General features: G+C 41.2%; 1 protein-coding gene across 2 annotated transcripts in view; it reads right to left on the reverse strand.

Moving 5' to 3' along the window:
• Window positions 1-26,015, reverse strand: part of zfpm2a (zinc finger protein, FOG family member 2a) — a 120,344-nt gene that overhangs the window by 58,623 nt on the left and 35,706 nt on the right. For both annotated transcript variants that reach the window (XM_040118368.1, XM_040118367.1), the window contains exons 3-4: window positions 20,646-20,747; window positions 5,032-5,156 (exon numbers count right to left, since the gene is read on the reverse strand). In XM_040118368.1, coding sequence (XP_039974302.1) covers window positions 5,032-5,156; window positions 20,646-20,747 — 227 coding nt within the window. The remainder of the gene's footprint in view (window positions 1-5,031; window positions 5,157-20,645; window positions 20,748-26,015) is intronic.

Here is a 26,015-nt window from a genome sequence, read left to right on the forward strand (position 1 = left end):
TATATGATAATGATGATGTATGATTCAACGGTAATATTTTAATACTGTATTAAGATTAAATTGGTTATTGTACTTAATTAGCCTCTAGCACTTACTGACTTTTATAAAGTCCTTGTAACCTGTTTCTGAAATCATTGCCTTTGTATGAGAATCCTTGTGTGAAAAACCGACTACTGTAGTAGATTTGTTTTATCACAAACTTATGCTCACAGCAAAACTAGCTAATATACAGCAAGAATATTAAGATAGAAGACAAGATAAAAAAACTGCCTTGATCTTAATCTGGAATTAAGTAAATCTTATGCCTTTCAATTACTGTGTAATTTGCACTAAAAGGCCCTCAAAATGCATAAAGACCAGAATTCTATTGAATCCAGACTCATTACAGTGCACCTTGACTAAGCACCAGTAATTAGCATTGGTAAGGCATTGTACAAGAGGCGGCAACACCCTCATCAACACACATTTACAACAGAGCTCTAAATCTGCTGCTCATTAATAGCTTGCCTCCCAATCAATTATTAACACCTACAATGGAAGCCAGGCTCACCAGGGCCAGGCCTCTTACTCCAGGCAAACTGTGGGCCACATTCTCCTCCCAGTTCTGTCCAGCATAGGTAATTACCGTTTTTAAAGACACCTGCTACTCAATAGCTTCGACCTGGACTGTTAATTTAGCCCCGCGATCGCAGACATTTATGTCTGAGCGTCACAATTAATTTGCGTTAATTTGGAGAGTGTGAGGAAGCTGGGCAGAGGCGTTGTCGGCAGCCGGCTGAATGTGCTCGTCGCTCACCTGCGCCGGGGCTGCGGCTGTAATTGGAGTCTAATGGTCTGATTGATCAGTGAGAGAAGTGAGGGATGAGACGGCGCTCTGGCAGCTCCATCAGTCAGACGGGGAGAAGAGAGGAGAGGAGGAGGAAAAGGAGCAGAGCAGGGAAGGCTGCTGACAGCAACACCAAATGCTAGGTCTTGGGTGTTTTATTCTTTTCAGATTTCTTTCTCTCCCTTACTTTTTGTCTTTCTGTCTGTTACTTCCTTTGAGACCTCCCTCTTCTGCCTTCCTCACCTTTGCTTTACTTGCTACAAAGTACTCTGTACCCAGACCAATTACTTTGTTTTCATTTCAGACTCTGGTCTCTGTCTTTTAATACGGTTGAGAGCCTTCTGTTTCTCTGATTTAAACTGGGCTCAATACCTAAGTGACATCCAGTTATGGTATTACCTTCTTAGAAAATATTACATTTGGAAACTAGTTCTGTATTGGGATAAACATGTATTCAATCTATATGTAATCTAAGAATGATAAAGAGCAAACACAGCACAGTAAGACCAGACATATGAGCTGTCCAATGCAGTGCAATGTGCTTGTGTTAACAGGTCTGCAACAGCAATAACTATAACTCCAGTGCCTCATGCCAAGCTGAGCCTCTAGGGTCTACAGACCTGCCACGGCCGACCCATCAGCTGTGAAATCTGCTTTCCTCTTTGATAAACGGTCGAGATGTGACCCTATCTCTGTCCTGCAGATGCCCAGATTTCCTGTCATACTTTTTCCACTCTGGTTTTTCCCACTTCCTCTCTTACCCACACTCTCTTTTCATTCTTTCTTTTTCAAGCTTTAAACCTGTCTTTCCAGGAGTGCCTGGACAACTGCATGTAACTCCCCACCGTTCTTTCTCAGCATCATCCATCACTCCGCTCAGCTACTGAGGTCTGTCATCCACCAGCAGCCAAACCCACATGGGCTCTCACGCCACAACACATGTAGCTAGGCCAGCTCTCATTTTCCGCCTGTAGGGACCACTAACCCCCCTCCCCTTACCTCCTCTCCTCCTCCCCATACACCAGCCGGACCCAACGTACTTTCCTCCTAAACGGCTCTGCATGTGCCAAAGTCCCGCTCCTGTCCAATTTAATGCAAAAGCTACTCTGAATCACTGTATTTTCATTATTTACTTTAAGTCACTCCAAAGAGTCATAACACTTTGGTCCCTCTCTCTGATGCCAAGGATTGAGAAACAGACCTACGCACCGAACGTAGCAGCTCGACAAAAATAGCTCAACCTCTAAAAAGTCATATGATGTGTCTGGATGAAGGGATAAAACAGGTTTGATTTCAGAGAGGGCATGTCAATATCTCACCAGCAGGTCATGTGTTTCAAGTGTTGGAGAGGTGTCACTCCTACCATATACCTGGGTGTCTTCGGGTAATTCATTCACCTCTATGGTTTCAAAAAAATCTAAGCGAGTAAAAGAAGATTTAATAGTCTGTGGAGGTCACACTTCATAAGAATGACTGAGAGAGTCTCCTAGCTGAGGTAGAGACCCATGAAGCAATGAGCCTTTATTTCTACCTCAAACGCTTTCTGCCACCTTCTAACCCTGCTCTGCAGCACTGGCCACCCCAAAACTAGCCAGGTTCTTATTTCCCCCTCTTTCTTTCTCACTCCTCCCTTTCCTCACAGTCAGGTTTGTTATTTCAACTTTTCCCTCTTTCCCTCTCCAGGTGAGGCATCAGGGTTGTTTCTGTCTTGATGTGTCAGTTTTGGCAGATTTGCACAACTCCCTCGCCTTCCACTAAAATAACTGAGATATTAGGGATCTTGCCAACGGCTGCATGTTTAACAAGGCAATAGCCTGATGACTAGAGGTTTGATTAAACAAAAAAAATTAAAAAAGGAATAAAGAAATAAATCTATGCTACTGTAAATGAGATGAATCCCTAATGATGGGCAAAAATACAAGAATTAACTGATAGTTTCTGGCATATTCAGCATCCAAGAAACAAAGTATAAAGTTAAAATGAACCCAAAAAGGAGGCTCAGTAAAACAACATGCCAGTTGGGTTGACCTAGCCTTTAATGAGAGATAGTGAGAAGCTGCTAACAGCCAGTACCCCGTTTGAGAGATGAAACTTAGGAGAAGAGGAGGGCAAGCAGCAAAGCACTGAAATGGCCCCCATGAGAATAGACACACATGAGATCCTCAAAGGCAATATGCCAGAGTTTCTTCCTCTGCTTTTAATTGCGAGGGAGGTTTGGCATATTCTGTAACCCCTCCATAGCCTATTACAGGTGATGACCAGCACCTGCTCACTTAAAAAAAAAAAACAGAAAATCTAAGGAGGATTTGGAAAGTAGCAATGAATTCCTCAGAGGGCAGTTAGTTAAGAACTTATCACTCTCGCCAAGAGCAACAACCAGTTTATGCATTTAGTTCAGCAGGTAGTGTGATAAATTTGTAAAGTTTGTATCTACTGAAAAGACCAAAGCAATAAACAATTCAAAAAGATATTTTATATGAAATCACTTGGTAAGTCTGAGGGTCATTTGAGGGACAGTTGAAGGTTGGTTTTGGAAGCCTTTCAGGGAAATTCATGCAGAGATTGCTGGAGAAATATATGGAGTGTGTTACTTTGGAACGCAACTTGAGGTGTTGCTCTGTCAAATCACTTTTCCGCCCAAGGATAACTGGCTTTACCCTGAGAGAAGCCATATTTCATGGCTATAATATGACCTGAATTATTTAAAGCCACTGATGACTTCAAAACCATGAGGGGAGCTTAGAAAACAGTCGAAACTGCTCTGAAATGATTTAATAAAGTTTTGTGTTTAAGGAATCTTGGAAAACGAGGGGAGGGCATCTGAGTCCAAAGTCCTCATGGACTTGTCCTTATGTTTCTTAACAGGATGAATGTGAGTCTGGTTACAAATTTAATAGGAATTTCTTAATTAATCCAAATGCAGAAGGGAATATCAAAACCTTGGAGGACTTGTCACTCCACTAGAGCAGCAGGTCAACACAAGCCTCTGCCGGGATCTTTGAAACAAGAGATATGAAGCTGCTGTGTGCAGGGTAACATCAAAAATAATGGACTGTGACTTCATTCAATTGAAACCTGCACCGAGCTCAAAATCCACCAATTAAAGTGTTTTGTCATAAAATATGCAGATTAAATGGTTAAAATAGATGCACTTCAAAGGCTTATGTTGGGGGCCAGTTGGATCCCGGAAGAGCCTCCTCAATAGGTTTGAATGTCACAGGAATTACCATTAATTTGGGATTCAGATGTAAGACTAGTAATCAAGTTGCCATGGCTGCTAAAGGGAAAATTTGACCAGATTAAGTCATTTCACTTAAGGTTTTACCGGTCCTGGCATTCTTTTAGTCCAAACAACAAATTACAACAGATTAATGAGACATAATTTGTAAAAGGGTCATAATTGTAACTAATCGCTAAAAGATTGTTAATAAATCCTTTATTAATGCTTTACTGCCAAATTAAGGATTCATGTGGTGGAAATTTAAACATGTAGCATTAACATCTCAGTATAACATCTAATCTCAGTTTAAATATACTGCTTCAGCTCAGTCTTGCTTTTAAACTTAAGAACATTCCAAAGATTCAACCAATACTTAGATTTAAAGGAACTAGAACTGTCATACATAACTTTGTTATGTCCCTTGATTATTGCAATGGTCTTTTCACCTGCCTCGACCAGCTTTGTACAGATTGTACAAGATTTGGCCACACGGCTTTTAACTAGAAGTAAGAGATTGGATGACATGTTGGAGCTTCTTCATACTATGTGCCTGTTGAATTGACTTTGAGATTTTACTGATAATGTTCAAAGCGTTGCATAGCCAGGCACATAGCTACATCACTGAACTGTTCAGTCCATATGAAACTTTGTGTAACCTGAGATCCCCGAGCAGTGACCTCTTAGCCATCCCAGAGTCGAGGTTAAAGACCAGGAGTGATTGATTCTTTTCTGTTAAGGCCTCAAGACTCTGGAATGGCTTGCCAAACAAGATTTGCTTAGCTGAGTCTGGGTCCTCTATTAAATCACTTCTCAGATCGCTCTTATATCATATACAGTAGCTTACCCCAATTTTAGTTATTTCAGCTGCCTCTTTTTTATTTTCCACTGTTTATTAAGCCTGTCTTGTTTCATTCTTTTTTTAGTTTGTATTTCATTGCACAATTATGGTTATTAAATTATACAGTTGGCCAAAACAAGGACATACCAGTGCAGTGCTGTCAGTGCTCATCTCAATCTTCCCCTCGAAGGGTCCCCATGTTGTCCCCACAGGGAGCTGCTGCCGGCTGTGGATCCGACGCTCGCCGTCTTTAAGGAAGGCATCCAGCTCTCCTAAAAACACACCAGAACCCAAAGCAGTCAGCCATACTGCTCTATATAGCACGCAAGTTCCTCATCCAATCACAGTGACGTTCTTTCATTGTCCTTTCCCCTCAAACCTACATGTGCGATGACATTATTGCCTCAAAGCCCTGCAGTAAACAGTGAAGGTTAAAGCCAAACAGTTTCAAAATGGATAAGCAAATCAAGTGAGCATCCATCTGATGTTGTTCCTCAGACACATGGCACGCTAACCTTACTTGAAAGGTGTCTTGTGTTGAGATAATCTCTGTGAGACAGTGCAGGCTTGCTGGCTGGCGAGAGCAGCTAGTGGCAGGCGTATTTCTGTTGTTCCAGGAAGGCTGGGCCCTTGTTAGTGCTGTGCAGAGCTCCAGCTAATTAACAGTGAAACCGGATAGCACTGTTCTACCGGTGCTCACCTCCCTGACAACCCCAGCTATCATATCTCTTAGATTCATTGTTCTTTTTCAACATGGCGATTAATCATATGGTCTTGATAAAGCCCCTGGCAGGCCATGACATAGTTTACCGAGAAGGATGTTTCCCTGTTTAGGTGTGTATGTGCATATCGTCTATAAATGTGTGTCACAAAAGGGAAAGTATGCAGCTCTCAACTGTACATTTCCAACTGGTTGCCCTGACAACCCTTAAAAATCTTGTCGGAGTTAGTGATGATTCAGACATTTGTCAGTACAGGTTCCATCTAGGTTTAGAAAATGCATGGACACATAAGGTACAACAAACTCAGAAAAAATGGATTTTTATCTGGTTTTGTTTGACTTTAATGTTTGAGACTATCTTAAATGTGACTCTCTGATGAATGTGTTGACCTTTGTGAGGTCAGAGATCTGGGTCAGCAGAAAAGCATGAAACCTAACTGCCACCTATATATTATGCAACCAGGCTAATAATCATAATGTATTTTTATTCAAACAAACTCTACATTGGTTGTTAACATTGTGTCTTTTAACCTATTTGTTCACACATGTGGCTAATAGGTATTCAGGGCATTCGGTTCAAGCTGAATGGGCTGAAGTGATCACTGAACGTTCTGATGCATATGCGGTATAATGACCTATTCAGCCCCGCTCGACTCTGTAAATATCAGCTGTGTATCTGCAGCATGCTGTTGTGTCTCTCTGTTGTGCTAGTATGGAAATGTGTGCTTATGTGCTCCTTCCCATGCATAAAAATGATCTAAACATCAGGCTAGTGTTATTACTTGCCACAAATGAAACCTTGCTGATCATATACTCATCAGTGGTGGTAACAATAAAAAGCTTAATGTTTCCCATAATCAAAATTTACTTGTTGACCAGGCCATTGTCATAGTTAGATACAAAATCTGCGATACATCAACAAGACTGATATTTAGTTACATTTTAGAGAAAAATGCATGCATATTTTTGGGAGAGACTCAAAAATAAAATAATCTGGACTGCTCATTCTTTCCCTTACTCTGTGTCCTCTCTCCCCCTCACATGTTCCTGCTGTTGCATGCTGTCTTCCCGGTGCTACTGTGGAAGGTGGGTAAGCTCATTACAGAGAAATAATTAAACATTGGTGCACAGCTGGTCGTCATCACTGAGAGCAACAGCCACCGCTTGATGCATTCTGTTTGTCCTCAGATAAGACCCGCGGCCTTTAACCGCTTGGATGCAAGTTCCTGTTTAGCCCCGCTTGACACACAGCTACAGCCATCCCCAGCCAACGATTTTGATTCCTTTCCCCATTTCTTTCTTTTCTGGGTGGGATGCTTGGAGTAGAAAGGGGGTAACAGGTAGTGTAGGTGCGAGAAGGGGGGAAAAGGGGGGTATGATTCAATTTGTGCGGTTTGTGGTCCACCATGTTTAGCTGCCAGTTGTGTGCATCTCACACCAAATGTTGCCTGAGGACCTTGGCTCACAGATGGCTTGTCACATCTGTTGCTGATACTAGTGGAAGATCTCCATGAAAACACCCGTGAATGAATAATGAGTTCCCTTCATGGACTGTCTGTATGTTCTCTATGAACATTTACAGGTTTACTAAACAAAAAATATTCAGACAGATATGTTCTGTTATAAACTGCGCTACAGACAATTTTTGTGATTATGGCTGCATATCGTCTTGATGTCATAGTGATAAGTCAATTCCTTACAAGCCCCAAAATCCCAACGCTGTTACCTGTACTCATCACAAATGAATTTAGAACAAATAAAGAATTTAAGCTCTCAAACTGCAGATGACAAACAGAACCAAGCGGACCTCTCGTAATGGGCTATAAGCAGATATAACAAACCCAGCACCTGTGCTCCCTCTTCAACGTTCCTCATCATCCAGTTCTCAAATGCCACACACTTGGCAAAACATGAGCTCATGATGTGGCTCAGTACCCCCTCCTTTGAATCCCAACCAACCCCTCTCTCCGCCACCTTCACCCTTTACACCCCCCTCAATCACCACCACCTACCCCCTACCCCCTACCCCTCCCTCGATAAGATCATCATCTGTCGCTAGACTCTAGGGTCTGTTCCTGCACTCCACAGATACTTGGCAGACCAATGAATGTCCCTTTGTGTGGAGAGATCCTCCTCAGATAGCACCCAAGATGCTCCACGCTGGCATCTGTTTGTTTTTTTTTATGTGTGTATGTGTGTCCTGTCTTTCTTTTCTGTTATGGTGTGGAGGAACAGGGAACCTCATCTCTCCGTTCAGTGGCATATGACTGAATGCTAATGAGTTTCTCAGTGGCAGGGTGCCAGCCTGGTATGATTTAAAGAATAAATGGGTGTGGACTACTTACAGACAGAGACCCTAACAGAGGTGAACTACCACTTTCGACTGTTAAATAATATTATTTAATATAATGAAACACTTTTCAGAAATCTCCTTGACATGAAATCTTCCCTTTTATTTCCCATTAAGGTGGGAAAATTCATTTTAATCCACACTTTCTGACATTATCATGTATATATTCTGTATCATCTTGTTCCAGCTTTTCATTTAAACTACATGATGTTTACACTGATTGATATATTCAAACCCAAGATTACATGTTTTATATAAATAGAAGATTCTTTATAGATTCTTGTGCATCATTTTATAAACACTTCCCCAGATCATTGGTATCATATTTTGGTCATGTTTGCTATCTTTGCAAACACTGGAATCACCACTGGAATTCAAAACAAAATTGTATAGACTAAGTTTTTCTGCACATTATGGGTTTCTAGTGATGCTTGAGGGGTTAAAGGTTTTGAATATACTGTACAATGAAATTCATTCAATGTCTGTTTTAGTTACACATATTTTTATTGTAAAAAAAATGCCACTCTTTTAAATGAAATTCTATAACAGGTTCAAACAGGTTTGACTTGGATTTAAGACTGCAACTCAAATATTCTCTCCCTTAATTATTTGAAATGCAATGATAGAGTCACATTTCACTTCAAATGTTTCTATTAATGCACTTGAAGTGTAAGTCTGAATTTTCTTAATATAATTTCTGGCCCAGAGTAAGGTCTCTGCTAATGGTCAGAGATGACAAATGACATTGTCAATGCAGATTAACATTTCTTAAATCAAGGGATCTGCTGCAAATATTTTCAACATGAATTTGACTTCTTTAACTAGTTCAAAAGACCAACTTCAATGAAAATAAATTGCCTTCGGCACTAAAAAAAATTAATTGTGATTACTGGCTCAGTTTATGGTTTACTTCACCTTTTATCACTAGTATATTAACAGTACGGATAGATGTAAAAGGGAAACAAAGAACGACGGAATAGAGAGAAGTTTGAAAATGTGCTTGAGCTTCACACAGCAGACGATGCCTCTTGATATCAAGTAGTACCTTTGAATCAAAGCAAATAAATGACTGCTGTTCAAAGTTCAATAACCTGTGCGTGGCTATTCAGAAATGTCCTACTGAATCCCAGTCATCTCCGCTGATATGCCGTGTTATAGAGCCAGCAAATGGGCTATAAATTAATATACCATGAGAGAGGCATATGGGGTGAAATGGAATGCACTGTATCGGTTCAACAAAAGGTGCCACATCTTTAAAGCAGATATGTGATATGAAATTTTACAGCTGAAGGAGAAATGTCACAGAGCTTTGATAAGAGAGCGATGAACCCCTCCCACCCAGCCACTCAACCCGCTATTATCAGGTCCCACTGAGTAAAATGCATCATTTATAACCCACAGCCCACACTATAATCTCAGAGAAAGGCGCTTGTTTTAAAACTGTGGAGGACCCCCCCAACACCAAGAATGCCACCTTGTCTCCCCCACCCTCCTCACCCACCTCTACCCCCCAACCCACCCTAACCGGCCTTGACTGGCTGTTTCTGGCCCTAGACAGCGGGGAGGAAGTTGACCGTGTGAGTCTCCAGGCAACCACATGAGTTTGGCCACATGAGGTGGCGGGAGTGTAGAGAGAAGGAAGCAAGGGTGATTTGGTAGAGGGATTCACCCCTTCAGGTCAGGCTTGTTTTCAGGCGGTGGACAGCTTGGGGGGAAAGAGTTAAACAAGCCAAGGGGATTAGGGCATTTTAGCTGTGACACTCCACACAGGCTGAGCAGGGGGTTGTGGGGTGACGTTGGGGGTTGTGGGGGTCCCTTGGAGGGAAGAATCCAACCTCCTTTTTGTAGATAGACCCAACAATGCCTGCAAAGTATTATTTTCAAAGACTCAGCTAGAAATACAGGTGTTTCAACTCCAACACCGGACAAGAAGGTTGTAATTGGATGCTCCGTGAAAAACCCAAATGACAATCAATGGCAATGTTTTGTACTTACAATATCTGTACAAATATGATGTACATCAACAACTACATGTATATGTATACTATTTTTTAGCTCTGAGCAGTAACTTGCTGGATTTTTGACTGGTTACCTGACAATAGCTCACAGCCAAGAATGGCAATTTATACTTTCCCTTTTATACTTCAGTCCTTTTACGGATTACAAAAACAAAATAAAACGTGTAATTAGTGAGCTTTAGAGGTGCTGGTAGGTGGATTTTGTTCATGCTGGACAGAGCCAGGCTAGCTGTTTCCACCCGATTCAAGCCTTTATGCTGACCCAAGATAACTGGCTGATGGCTGTATATTCAATGGACAGATATGAGAGTGATGTTGATCATCTCAAAGATAACCCAGGATTATGCTGTGCCCATGACCCTCTTTGAATCTGAACTGCAGTAATTAAAGTAACAAAGAAATGGGAAAGTTTAGAATAGTGCACATGCACACATTCACACACAACGTAGTCCTGCAGTACATTATCAACACGCAGACTGTTGTTTGGTGTCATTGAATGAATTGAAATATACCAGCTGTCAAGCATTCCATTTCATCAAAAGCCTGGCGAAGTTAGCAGCAGGCTTGCTGACAACAATCTCTGAGACATTCATCTTTAGAGAAGCACTGCAATTTCTATTGATAGCATGTAAAGGGAGACAGCAAAACTTAAAGAATGACTGTCCTCACACAGAGATATCAGCCTATCGCCGACAACATCTAGAGGACACACACCACTCCTGCTGGAATCTGATTACTTTAAATGCTTTTCTTTAAACTCTCAAAACCATCGCAAGGACATTACTCCACCTGAGGGTGTCAGGATGAATGAGTAATTCATGACGTGTTCATTGGGGATGCATGTATTTGAAACGGATGTATAAAAAGGCTGCAAGACTTTAGCTGCAAAAGGAAGTTGCAATTTTGTCTGTTCAGTCTTGCACCAGCATGACATGAAATTGTTAGATTTGGAAGGAAATATAGGAAGAGATTTATTTGAAAAATACTTATATGACTGCACTATGATATATCTAGAGAAACAGGTTTTTAGCAAGGAACACAAGTAAACATTGCTACCTTCAAGTCTTGATATTCTGCAATTAATTCAGGAAGAGACTATTTTTAAAGTACTCCTGAATCTCCTCCCAAGTCAATTACCAGGCTGCAACTTCCCCTGGGTAACAGGGAATTCTGTTTTTTCCTGGGTGACCTAGTTGTCTTTTGTGAGTAGGTTTTAGCCGGAGCAGTTTGACAGTCAACAGATAAGATGGATTAAGCTTTTTTTTTTCATCCAGTTTTGATGTGAACAGCGTAAAAGCGGGTTAAATCATTGAGTTTCAGGAGTATTTTTAAATGCCTGGAGATAGTGCGATAAAGGAGCTAAACCTAAGACTTGGGCCGGGAAGGTCAAGGTCGCGGCTTTGGAGAGCAACTACCCGGTGACGGGGGCCAGCTCTCGTCTCTCTGGGAGCGAGCTGAGCGCCACAGCCAAGCCCACCTCTCATCACTCCCAGAAAAGATACACGAAAGGAGTGAAACAAAATCCAGCGAGAGCTCGACGGGCGGCATCAAAGAGCAGTGCACCCTTGCTATGTGTGGGTGCCTGTGTGTGTATAACTAAGCGTGTGTGTGAGAGTGGAGGGGGGTTGTTTAGTGCCTGCTTGCATTTGCGTACATGCATGAATGAGATGAGTGTGTATGTGCCTGCCTGTGTGTGTGTACATTGTAAAATATTGTTCCTCCATGAGCAACTAGCTCCATAATTATGTTTTGATTATTTGCGAGCACTAAAATAAAACAGCAATTAATCTGTTGATGTAAGACAGAAAATAGAAGTACGACGTACATATTAAACAAGCCAGTTTATAGAGCAATGCAACAAAATCACATTTTGAGAATATAATTTGTACAACACCTCCCCACCACCTCCTCTTCCTGCCTCCCCCAAACCCGATCTGAGGCACGCTTAACATACGCATAGGAGTTGACAGCCGTACAATCACGTGACACAGCTCAGCCAATCCTGAATTCATTTGAATTTTTTAAGCTGCGCGGTGATGAAGCCACTTGAGCATAAGAAAAGGTGAAGAGGAGACCGAAATAACAAACAAATCAATATGATACAATGGGTCAAACACTGCATGTAACATGTTTGTTTATCACATGTCACATCTGGCCAACACTGAGAGGTTTTTGGTTTGAAACATTTCTGAGGGGACATATTTAGACACATTTTGTGGACGTCTATTCCCCCACTGCTCCTCATGTCGGTGACAGGGGAGAGTAATCCTATACACAGGCTGCTATTGTGAAATGAGAAACTAGCCTCCTTCACTGCCAGAGACCAGATGCACCTCTTTCCCTCTCTCTCTCTCCCTCTCTCTCTCTGTCCTAATCTGTAAACGACTTAAAGGAGCCTTATCTCCGGGCTCTTCTGCTTCATTTCATGCTTGATTTACTTTAATTTGTCTGATAGGGCACAAGGATTTGGAAATGGCCCATCTTTCGGTGGAAAATGTTCTGATTTTTCTCCGGCATTGTTATGTGGAGGTTTTTGACTTTTCTCTCCCCCTCTCTCCCTCTCTCACTCCTCCTCCTCTTTCTCCATCTCCATCTCTCTCCCACTCTCCCTCTTCCTCTCTCTTTCTCTTCCTCCCTCTCTTTTCCTTTCTCCATCATCTCTCTTTTTTTCCTTTGGGTTGGGGGGGTGGGGGGAATCTTGCTCCAGTGCAACAGTCTGTTTGAATGCATTTAGATTCAAGCTAACACAGCAGAAACAAGTTTTCCATGAGGTGTGATTTTGTGATGGGCGACGGTGACACTGGAGTCATGTTTGCCTTTCAGATCCACACTGGGCGCAGAGCAGCCGAGTGCTTCAAACCACAAAGATCTTATGTTTAAGTTAAGAGGCGACTGGCCCTACAGTTTAGCAAGAGGGTGAGCGGTTGGCGCTGATAAAGTTGCTCCACAATGAGGGACAGGGACAAGCAACATGTCTACAGATGCCTCGAGTTCTTTTTCTGCTGGCGGAACTCAAGTACTTGCATGACTGTCTGGCAGCTCCCGTCACCAAGACATTTTCCCTACTTCTATTTAGTAACTGAATGACAGTAGAGGCAGTCAGCTATGCTTGGAGAGAAGCGCATATCTTACTAGATCCTGAATAATCTCCATCCCCTCCCACCAATGAGTTATGCACAGAAGCGGCACCGAAAGACCGAGAAAAAGAGACAAGGAGAATGGGCAGAGCTGTCCTGTGCGTACAGAGATGTCATATACTGTAGCTCCACTGGTCTCCCTTGCACACTCGATGTGGCCACTGAGAGGAAAAGCATGAATCTAAACTCATTCAACCTCAGTCAGTCTGACTAATCTCAACGGTGGTAGTCTTAATCAAGATGAGTTTACTTTCAAATCTGCGCAGGAAAAAGGAGTGATAAGAAGAAAAACCTGCCACATGAATTAGAGATCTACAGTATGTTCAACAGTTTAAGTCATTGTAAAACTGCTGGTTACATGATGGCTTTTACAAAAAAAGATTTCAATTTCCCATATACACTGACATCAAACGTCACTAACCCCACCTCCAAACACAATGTGCATAAATAAATGGTTAACTACACACACACACACAAGTACACAGAGGAAGAAACATGGAGACGATTGAAATTCATCTCACAGCCCTGAATTTACTTAACTGCGAGTCTGTGCACGGTGATAAACGGAGTGATGATCCGGCAACACGTCTTTATCCATGCTTTGCTTTAATTAACGGCGGCTTGTTTGTTGAAAAGATGATTAATATGCCAATGAAAATTGCATAATTGAATACCACAACACTCACACAATCAGGGAGGAACATGCCATTTTTTATTAAGTTTTTATTATCATTATTATTACTATTATTTGGTATTTTAATTCACTTGACAAGTGGGCCCCACCCCCCCACCACATCTAAACAGTAAAAAAGGAGGTGGAATTGGCGTGACCAGTGGGCCAAGCTGGGCCCAGCTGTTCATCACCAATGGGAGGCCTTCACAGGCAGGGGCCCGTTCTGATATCAGTACCTATCAGCGTGTAGGCTGTGCATGAGTCTGTGTGTGTGAGAGAGACGGAAAAGAAAGAGTAGGGGGTTGAGGTTTTGATATGGCTTGGATGGGACTGAGTGCATTCCTATGGCCAAATAATAATGTGAAGAAACCAAACTGAATGAAAGTAAAACAGTCATGCATATGAAACTAAGCACTATCTGAAGCACTTGCATCCAGATTTTACAGAAAGCCCTGCAAATTCATGCATGAAAAAGAACTACAAATCAAAGTCCCTCAAATATACTCTGTAGTTTTATTTAAAAAAGGCCAAAAGAAATGAAAAATTCCACATGCGAGTAAGTTTCAGTTGAGCAATCCAGAGTTTACCCAGTATTATATCCCCTAGCGCAGCTTGCACGAGTGTCTCCATGTTAATGTTAAATACACACATCAAATATTCAACCAATTACAATGATACCTTTTAGAAAAAACGTGTGAAGCTACAGCGCCTGGGAGGCGCATTGCAGAACAAACATATTCAGAGAGCTAAAGAAAGACGCAATGGGTGTCATGTCCCTGGGGGCAGAAACACCACCACCAGTCGCGCTTTAAGTCAGCCTCATATTTAGCAACAGCTCTCATTTCCCTCTGAATTCGTTGGACTTTTTCATGTGAAATAGTAATCGCAGTAAAAAGATAGCATTGTGAGGGGACACAAATTCGGCTGAAATGCAGACAAAATGGTTAGAAGTGAATTATCTTATTAAGGGCATTCTCAGTGTGCCACATCCCACGTATCCACAGAAAACTAGAACTGAATATAGATAAGAACAGTGATTGCATTTTGCCCTATTTTAGATTATATAACTAACAACCATGAAGTTCCTCCATAAAGCCTCTTAGTATATCGGATCAGTGACTAAATTTACATCAAGGCGATGCAGCATAGGAGTACAGTGATTTGTCTAATCTCTTGTTGCATATTTCATCATTATAATCACACATTGTGAATTTGTGAGTGTGCATGTATGTGGTGTTGGGGGAGGGTTTTTTTTCTACACACAGGTGATCCATACAGTAAAAAGCCCTCATCGACAGTCCCTTAAGAAATAAATGTATTTGGAAAAAGGCAGACAATGTTTACTCACAGTACTTTGATTGCAATTTAATTTTACATCACTCAGGGCCCAGAACTCACAGAGAGGCTGATGATGGACTTTCATCATCAGTATCAGCAATCTGAGTGTCATTCATGTTTTGTGAGACTTGTCAGAAGACTTTGAATAAACCCCTGGAGCAGCGAGATAAAACCTTCCTTTTCTTAAAGGAGAATTGCCATGATGCACGTCCAAATTTCTTGATTACAAGACGGAGGGGGGAAAAAAATAAAACCTTGAATGAAAGCCTGCGCTGAAAGTTTTCAGTTTGCTGATATAACAGTCAAGTGTGTCTATAAGTCTACTTAAAACGCTTAGGTATCAGTGGAGACAGCTGCGACACCCTCGTCTTATGATTCTGTCGAGACAGTACACTATCAAACCTTTCATACCGTTCCCAAGCTACATTTCCGGTGACAAAAGCTTTGCGAAAGCCTCCTGAAGGATTCATCTATATCCTAATATTTCCAATCCAATTTAACTGGAGCAGCCGGAGTGGTCTGAGCACTAGTTTACCAATCTTTGCTTTCCAAGACTGTGTGCTGAAGGCTTGAGGGGTTCAATCAATGGTGCTTTGATCTCGGCTGGAACCATAATTATTTAACATTGTTACAAGGATTTCTCTAATCCATCCTACCATTAAATCCCTTTCACACCCTCATCTTCTGCAGCCTAATCTGCATCTGGGTGCTCCGTTTGTCTCTCTCCCTCATTTCAGCTCGCCCCTCCTTCCTTGACGACACCCTGACTTTATAATGGACTTGGGTGCCGAGTTAAAAAATGCCTTGTTTACTGAGAGCAACCTGTCTGAACTGTACTAAAATGGAGTGTCGCTGTTCAAGAATTTAAAGTTTTTCTCAGTATTGGTACTAGAATTTTGGTCATTTCACTTTGAGTTCATTTGGGGCCAAATGGCGAAAAGTTTCTTCAACTAAACTGCAAAAATAAGAACAATACTTTATGAACTGTTGATTGCAATTGGAGGAAACATCTTGGTACCACCTTCATCTTAGTTTTTTCTCGTTGTCCACTAAGTTTCTTTGGATGAACTAAGGGAATTTCAAAGTTCAGGTTACTAATGCCCAAAAGGTTTAATCCCATCTGTTTATTTCGGTGATCACTTTGACTCCCAACAAAAAGGGCCCACTGTCCTTTTGCAAATATTTGCATGTCTGTGTTTCACCATGATAAAAATAGCAGCACGGGCAACTGCAAACATTTGTTGAGGCACCTGCCACAGTATCGTGGCCATCTGGTCCTCCAGTTCTCCTAGCATGACATATGTGCATTAAACCTGAAATGGTTATTGTTTTATTTTTTCTTTTTTTCTTTTTTTTGAGAGATTGGAAGAAGACGGATCAGCCACAGACCCTTCTGGGTTGGCTGGAGTCAAAAATTAGATTCAAGAGTTTTTACATCTGAGTGAAGCTGCGTTTTCAGCTTGTGCATGTTTGATGTCTTGAAAGGGGAAGGAAGGGAGTTGATGAAAATGGGGTGGTGTGTGTGTGTGTGTGTGTGTGTGTGTGTGTGTGTGTGTGTGTGTGTGTGTGTGTGTTGTGTGTGTTCGTCTGTGTTTGTGTATGGCGGTGGTGGGGTTCTCTTTGCTTGTGCTCCATCTGTGTCTGACCGTCAGGTAGATTCTCAGATGGCCACTCCTTCAGCTGAACCCAGCCTTGCCCTGGCCGATGCCCAGCTGGCACCAGGAGCTGAGCAAGCTGGGCCACGCTGGCCTTCAGGGACAGCCAAGAGAAGAGATTTGTGGACAAGGTGATCATATCGCTTCAGTTACTGCTCTGTCACACTCATTTTCTCCTTCTGCATCTCTTCCTTTGCTGTGTGCCTTATTTTAAGAGTGTTTGCTAGAATATCTTAGACTCTGGTGCCACTGTGTATGATGCCAAGGCAGCAATGCACAATTACTTGGCATTAGAAGTTAAAGAGTAGACTGTAACCATTTAGATTGTGGGATTTAGAGAACACCTTGGCTGCAAATTGACAGCTATTGTAGCATAAGTCACTCTACAAAGTACTGTTCTCAACTGTGCTTTTTATTATCATAGATATTAATACTGGAAAGCACCCCATGCTTTATGTAATTAATTTTTGTTAGTCGAAGATTGAAATAAAGATCCCTTGAATTCAGCTCAAAATTAAATAATGCTTGCATGTTATTTTAAATGTTGTCTATAATGTTTTAAGTATTAAAGGGGCATTCCAGCAACGTAATATTGCACTTTCATAAAGTTGGAAAAAGAGTGGTCAAATGGTCAGTTTGACACGGCTTTCACAGGCTGAGTAATACTCTGTGAGACAAGTAAACTTAATGTTACATGTAAAACTGGTGGAGTGCCCCTTTAATAATTTAACAACTAAAATTTCCGGTATGGTGGATAATAATGTTGTATTGCGTTGTATGCTGTGAGAAATAGTTTTGAACAACCGATGAGACAGAAACTCTGGCTAATACTGCTATAAATAAATACATTACATGCAGAATATATTCATCTGTGCATGCTGCAGATAAATACGTTGAGTGCCCCTTCAATAATGTTTTGTTTGACAAAGGTGTAGTTACAGATAATTTTCCCCTGTGGTTGACAGTAAAGTTGTATTATCCTATTGTGAGGAATAATTACAAAATCTTGATGAGCCTGAAACCCTGAATAAACCTGCTGTTCGTAAATACATAACATGCAGAGTTTAGTTATTTGTACATGCTGAAGTAAAATAAATTCTTTCTAACAAGCGACAACTCATCAGTTATATAATACATGTAATCAGCCAAACGTCATCATATTAGTGGGGGACAATACAGATTGGATAAGTGATGTTTCTGTAGTTATGGGCCAACATCAGCTTTTAATCTTTCTTCAGTGGTCCACCAGTTTGTAGTGTAGTTTTAGTGGAAATGGCAATGATCACAATTACAGCACTCTTAACAAACCCTGGATTTTCACGACTCTCATACGGGGGTGTGGTTTACACGAGAAAGCATTTAGATAAGGCTGAGAACAAGTTCATTAGCAGAGTTAGCTAGCTAACACACACCATTCCCAATTAGCCTAGAGGAGAGCGAGTGGGAGAGAATGAGAGACACAGTCAGATTCCTATCATTGCTATTCCATGAAAATGAATAGAATAGCATGGCACACTATCTCCCAAATCAGCGACTGATTGCGAAACATCCGTGACGAGAAATGAACATGAGACAGAAGATCAGTGTGCAGATTTGCTTAAGGACATACTTGTAGAGATGAGGGGAGAGAAAGGGAACTCGCTGGGTGTTCCACATCAGAGACCCAGCACTCTGAACGACAGAGAAGAGCCAGCTAACAGATTAATAGTGAGTCATTCAGTACTGTTCTCTGCTGTTCCAGAGAGAAAGGCAATCAGAGAACAGGGGGCAATCGCGGACAGCACTTGACATGAGTTACTAAAGTGGAGATGAAATGCAGGGACAAAAAAAAAGTTCAATTACAGGATGTAGATTGTAAAGGCTTTTGTTGTTACTCAGCAAAAGGGAAACGGTATGGAGGTGCTTCAATAGAATCACCAAAGCAGGTGGGCATGTTCTGAGTTAGCCCACCTCATTAAAAGGCTTCACTCTCTTTTTATGTAACGGCCATTACACATCCTATTCAGATGCACACGCGCAGTGATTAAAAATTATCTGTTGGTGATCATAATCACACCTGCTTAAACTTAAGCCAAAGAATAACAAAGAACTTTTGAATGCTGAACTATCGGAACATTTAGAAAGAGATTAAAGGGTAGACAGTCTCAAACTAAATAAATTTGCTTTTAATCGCTTTGAACAGGAAGTCATGTCATTTCAAATGTTCCTATCTGATTGTCTGATTCCCCTCTTTATTCAAATTATAACATGCCCATCTGACTTTTGCAGCACAATGGGAAAAATTAAAAAGGGAAATGACCTTTCATGGCCGCCATGATGGAGAGTGAATGGCATTATTATGCACCAAGATTAATTTCTGCCCACTCTATGCTGCCCATTGAGAAAACAGAGTTGGGGCATGAATGCCTCAGTGTAAGTCACTCACTAATTGGTTGGTATATCATAGAGACGTGAGTAAGTCGTAACATGTTGATTATGTTATGTTGTTTTTCTTTGATAATCCCGGCTGTTAAGACCAAGCTTGTGCACGAACAGTGCATATATCAAAGCATGTTTCTTTAAGTTGCGATGCAGCCATGTGCTAAGTGGCATTTTCCAGTTTGTAAGAGAGTAGACATTAGGACACAGTGCTGAAGTCCTCAGACTGCATGTCACTTGATAACTTGGAACCACTCAGGCTGTGGCTTAGTAAAACATGAAATGGACATCATGTCTCATCACCTCCTCTGCAGTCCTCACTGTATGCAAGAGACACTTTACTCCCATAAAACTCAAGGCTCCCTCCTCTCTCTCCTTCTGCTGCCTGTCCAGCAGTGAGTTCCTGAGCCTCTAATTCTCATTCTGATGGCTAAGTAGAAGCATAATTACAGTCAGTCATACATCTACTCATGCTACATCCATCCCTCCCTTTCAAAGGAGTATTTTTAAGCTCAGCATTTTCTCGCCCAAAAGGGCCTTTTTCCGCATGTGATGCCTTCTTTTTGTCATGGCCCCCATAGTTCTGAGCTGACCCCCTCAGCCCTGTCTCCTGACTGATCACAGTGATGGTTTATTACTGTCGTCCTAGCGCTCTTATCTTTAGCCAGCAATGCTCATTTCCTTCCCCAGATTTAAATGCAAATGTGAAATTTAATGATAAATGCATTATCTGATAGGTGCGATAACACTGATTCACTGTCAGTATAAAATACACACCCCGGGGGGCTTCAAGCTAGCAAGCACAACTTGCCCAAATCCACTTTTTTCTCCCTTTCTCTCTCTCTCTCTCTCGCTTCTTTTTTCTTTTTTCCTTTTTCAACAAATGCATGTACCTGCAACAAATTCTTGAGGTCATTTTATGCATTAAAAGGAATCATATTTTGTGTGTTCAGCAGTGTGGGTGCAGGCTAACGCTGAGCAGTAATTGCTGTGCAACATTCTTGTTCAGTGTATTATCCATCACTTTGATGAAGTTACTTTTAGTAAAAGGGCAAAAGAAGATTAAAAAAAAATGTGTTGTAAACTCTTCAAAAACAAGCTACATCTGCATTGCATTATCGGATTCTTTAAAAAATAAACCCACTTTTTTTGAGCAAGCAGTTATTGGTAATGTGGTACTGTGACCTGAATGGTGGCTATACATAAAGTTAAAGTAGCTTGTTATGTTGCATGCAGACGTCTGACTCATTTGTCCATTTATAGTTGCTTTACAAGACATAATGCTCTCACTTTTGAACCAGAAGTGTCTACAAATCTCCTGTTGTTCCTTTTCTATTCAGTGCCAAAATCAATATCTTACCTCTAGCTATGCAATACGTATTGCAATTTAGTTATTATTTAGTGGCTATTAATTAGTTAAAGTGATATGAAGACTTGTTTTGAAGACTTACTCGGACCATCCCATTCATCCGGCCCCACTGCAGCATGCCTGGTCTTCTCGCCCTGCCCTTCCATCTCTGACTCTCCTGCTTCTCGGTTGCCATCTTCCTCTCCTGCAAGGCAGAAAAAATTAGGTTCTATGAAGCACACAAGACACAGAGTGAGCAGCACTCAATCCAGATTTAATGTTCAAGACACCTAATTTAATTAAGCACTGCATTGTGGACTGTGCTGCCCTTCCAAAGGGTAGATTCTGATGGACTTAGAGGATATTAACCCAGCCCAAATCGTTATGTTTTCCAAGTCTTTCCTGTAATATTTGAGTGTGTCATAATCATACGTTGTGTGAGCTATTGTGAACGTGTGTTTTTGTGTATACGTAGTTCTGTACATGTACTTTTGCTCTGAGCTCACCAGGTCCAGCTGCACACTTTTATGTAAAAGGAGTTCCCATGAGTGCTTGCAGGAACAGGAGGAAGCCCCATGGAACAGGAAGGAAAGCAATGTGTGGGAGAGAGGTGGCTATTTATTCCCGTTTGATCTATTGTGGAGCGAGCTAGAATGTGTGTTATAGGATGTAGGGCTGATTTACAGTCTCAGGGCTCACACAGACCATGCTAACGGATATTTGGGTATCTCTCTCCTGGATGTAAGTGCTTAAAGACCTTGTTAAACAGACTCCGCCTCTGAGTGTGCAGCCGTAACACTGATGGGAGTGCTTGTTGAGTGTTCTTAGATGCACTATTTTTGCAAGTCTACAGTAAGAATGGTTTGTACTCAACGTTTATAGGCGCATAAATCAGTGCTCTAAATAAATCCAATGTGGGTGACACAGTGGTTGCACAGAGTGTCTCTCCAAACTCAGGCAAACCTGCTTAGGGCATGTAGTGGTAGTTGATAGTTTGTGGAAGAGCATTTCTTTCACTTTTGTCACGATATCGTTTTCATCCCTTTGAAGTTTTAAACCCAAGAGTGAACTGTAAAGGACAGGCCTGGGTTACTACAACGGATTACTACACTTCGTACACTCTGCAAGGAAAAAAGTGCTGGATGTGTGGATTTATAATATTTTGGGATGACAAAGACCATACATTTTTAAGATGTGGCTTAGATAGAACATGTTTAAAAAAAATAATTAAAAAAAATCACACCTATCACCAAACATGATAAGACATACATACTGTACATGCTGTTGTCATATGGTTGTTTACAACATCTGTCTGACCCGCTCCCCAGCCCCCAGAAAGCATTTCAGAGTGTTATTTATCACATTTCCAGTGACAACTGCCACAGGACGCACACTTCTTCACTCCAGCACCGTCCTTCCTCAGTTAAGTTAATCTCCAGATCAAGCACACACACCATGCTTGTTTAGCTGTTTTTGACATGGCTCACTTCAAAGAAGGTAGCGAACACTGCCAAAAGGATGTCAGCTTTTTGCCTCGCTCTAAAAGAGGAGATGTATACGAAGTAAAAAGTGATACTGAAGGGGAGTCTGCAGAAATGTCCTACTTACAATACATGAGGTCATTATGACCCAGTTTTGCTTATGCAAGTGTCTGCTTGGGCTGGCGATTTCTCCCCCTACTCCTCCTCTCCCAGTATATTATCAGGGAGCCCACTCAACTAAATTCCCCCACTATTTATTGTTGGGCCTGGAGAACCTCTTTAGCATACTAGGCTCGTATTATGACGAGGATAACAAAGGCGTATATCAACAGTTCCTTCCAATGGAGCGGAGTTTAAAAAAAGCTGGCAAGATAACATTAAAGGCACTACCTTGATCTCAGGCGAACATGTTAAGCCCTGTAACGAAACGTATTGGAAGTGTTTAATTACAGCCCGGGAAATGAAGCTACAAGATGATTCCTTAATTAAGCAGTGATTAAGGATTTTCTGCCGTCTATCTAACACAGTTTGCAATGCATTTTAAACACAATCGCCCAGGCAACCTCACAAGGGAACAATGTCACAGGGCTTTGATGAAGTTTCCTGCACAAATGTCACTAGGAAAAAGCAGAGCAGAGGAAGAAGTGCTGGAACAGCACTCGTGTTCTTACGGTATAGTTTGATACAACCTGGAATACATGGAATATAGGGGCCTATTTTTGCGGTTTTTTATATCACATAGGATTTTTGACCTTCCCATTATAAAAAATAAATGGTTTGAGGTGCTCCACTTCATTCACAGAGGTCCACTATAAGAAATAGAGACTGTTTTATCATTTGAATTGAACCCCTCTGCAGTCTGTGATCATCCTCTACATTATCATCTAGATCATAATTTACATCTGGCTTAGGTTCCTTTCCTTGCGCAATCAAATGGAGATACTTAAGGTTGAGCACGGGAAGGCTGAAGAGAACAGAAGGGACGGGGAGGGCTGGGGACGGCTGGGGAGGCGAGGTGGCCTGCTGTGTGCAGGGTTGGCGGGCATGCAAGAGGAGCCAGTGAGCTGTTAAAATCAGCCCTATCGCTGCTCTATCAAAGGACAGCTCTCTAGCCAAATCGCACTCACACGCAGCGTGCCACACATTCAGGTCAATAAGCTTATAGGCGATTTACACAAACAATTCCTCGAGCAAGGTAGCAACAAAGTCATATTGGCTTTTTCTCTCCCTTTTAGCATTGTCTCTGCCAAAGAAGCCCTTGAAAATGTCAATCTCTCGTGTGTGACTTTAAGGAGCTCTGAGAACTCTAATCCTGACCACTGAGTGTAGAGACGGGTCGCAATTTCTGCAAAATAGAGTTTAAGTAGTTTTAAGTCTGGGCGTCTGGTAGTTTAAGTATGGGATTGCACAGTTCTATATGTTACTGAATTGTAGACTCGATGACTTTAACCTGCTGCCACTTTTCTAAACCCATCACAATGTCGCTGGTGTTGGAGTTTGTAATGATTTTCAGAATGTAATATTAGGCCAACCCCCCAGCAGTGGTGGTGCTAGTCAGTTGATATTGCATATTTAGTTGTTGATGCAGATTATGCTGCAGCAGATAGAGTCAATTCCAGGAAGCAACCTTTTTCACCAAAGTCAAGCATAGCTGTAAGACTTCTCTGCTATCTGAAAAATAGGTTTGAATTGCATGCAATTTGTGGCAGGCAGAGCACTCCAATGGAGGGAGGCTATTAGTGAAATGCCTTGCCACTGTCTCTTTAAATGCCAATAAATTCCCATCATTACAGAATCTGGCAGTTTTCCTCCCTGTCTGCAGCCTGGGTCTTTATCTCACTCTGCCTCAGTCTCTGAGCATGTAGATCTGGCCCAGTTAGATTGTCATACTTAACAAACATTAATGATTAATTTCCTCCACTGAGTCAAATGGGGCTAAAGGGATGACTCGATTCATCTTATCGCACCACAAATTAGCATTTCCCCATATTCTCCAGCATCAACTGTGCATTAAAATTCCACATTTACCATTCTGGGCACTGGTGGCTGTGGCGAAAGAGCCAAGGAGATCTTCCTCCTCTGTTGCTGGAAATTCTGATTACTTCTGTGTTACACAAAGAGTGGCATAATTAATTCTGCACTTTCTGTTTGTTACTGTAAGTCTCTGACTGCTGTACTTCAGTTACCCACTTAGAGGTTATTTGAAGGATCAAGGTGGGTTTGTTATTTAGTGTTGAGCCCTGGGTATGGAGCGCTGAGCTTTCACTTGTCACTTCCACCATAATAAAATGTTTTTCCCTACATTATAATTATGTAATTTAGCAAGAAAAGTGAAGGAGAGTGCAAATGTTCCCTTTAGTTGACCTTGATGTATCCTGACACTCACACACTAAACACTCACAATAGCATGAGAATCAAGCAGAGCTGAAAATTTTCCTATAATATAATTTAACAAAAACAGGTTTTACATCTAGGAAATGAGACACAAGAAATGGCATTTAAATTTATTGTCAGAGCTAACTAAGGAAGTCATTTGTCATCAGACAACACTTGGAACACAGAAAGGGAACAGCTTGTGGCAACACCCTGTGCTGAACTTCACAGATAGCCAACAATAAAAGAGGGGGTAAAACAGCAAGGTGAAATTTCACAATTTCAGTAAAAAAAAAAAAAAAAAAAATACCACTCCGTGTATATAAAAAAGGTGTCTTTCTTACAATTATGGAGTCAGGTGTGTCAATAGAGTATAAATCTTTGCTGTGGAGTCAGCTTGTTTATTCCGTGGGCTCTTCACAAGCAGAGCTCCATAAATGTGAAACTGACCAAGCAGGAGAAGTTGTTTGAGGTAAGATTCTGTTTTAATCGCAAGGCAAAGCCAAGGTTATTTCTTTAGATATGTGGCTTTTTTCCTCACAAAGCTCTTGATAGGTAGGCAGACCCCCTCTAATTCCATGTGTATTAAATCAGTGTTCCTTCTCTCTGGGGCTCTACTATTCTACCAAGCTCCTTCATAATGGGTCACAACATAAATCTAGAAGGTAGTGGTGGAAGAAGTACTTGGATCCTTTACTTTAGTAAAAGTAGTAAAACCACAGTGCAAATACACTTTGATACAAGTTTTATGCCCTGTATTCAAAATTATACTTTAGTAAAAGTAAAACAGGAGCATCCTCAAATTATCATACAAGTATTATCGTCAAAATATACTTAAAGTAACGAAAGTAAAAGAACTAACTATGCAGAATGGCATTCTAATGTGTTCTTCCACTTATTATAAGATTGTTAATACTAATACACTGACATGTAAACATTTAATGTTGAAGATGCTTGATGTGGAGCTACTTCTAACAACCTTATGTGCAGCTAGGTAGTTTTATCTATAAAAATACTGCATTTATTATTAGTTGATCATATGCTTAGCATCTAAAATCTGAACCTACAAAGTAACTAATAACTGATACTGTCTAATAGATGTATTGGAGGGAATAGTACAATATTTCCCCTCTGAAGTTTGAAGAAGAATCAAATGGAAATACTCGAGTAAAGTGATGTACAAGTACCCCAAAATTGTATTTAAGTACACTACTTGAGTAAGAGTACTATGTTGCTTTCCATACCAGAGGGGTTGCGTGAAAAAGCGTTAAGGCCAAAAAAAACTTATGTCTGCAACACATAGTTATCTTTGTTCGTATAAATTCCTTTGAATTTGTTTTTGGGAATTATTGGAGAATTTTCACTTTTTGGGCCTCTAAAATTATTCAAATTAAACAAGGAAAAAAACACACCTGGGGGTTTTGGGGGTAATAAACATTGGTATATACCTGACTATCGTTTCTCTCGTTTGTCTGAAGAATTGATCCCACTCAGTTTGGCATTTGGGGGATTTCCCAAAGCATCTTTTGCCCTTTTTAAGTTAACAGGCGCCCGTATGTGATGCCAAGAGCTCTTCACAAACCACATCAATGTGAGGCACCAAAAACCAGTGAGAGCCA

The sequence above is a fragment of the Xiphias gladius genome, chromosome 22, assembly GCF_016859285.1.
Source record: "Xiphias gladius isolate SHS-SW01 ecotype Sanya breed wild chromosome 22, ASM1685928v1, whole genome shotgun sequence".
In the NCBI taxonomy this organism is placed as follows: Eukaryota; Metazoa; Chordata; class Actinopteri; order Istiophoriformes; family Xiphiidae; genus Xiphias; species Xiphias gladius.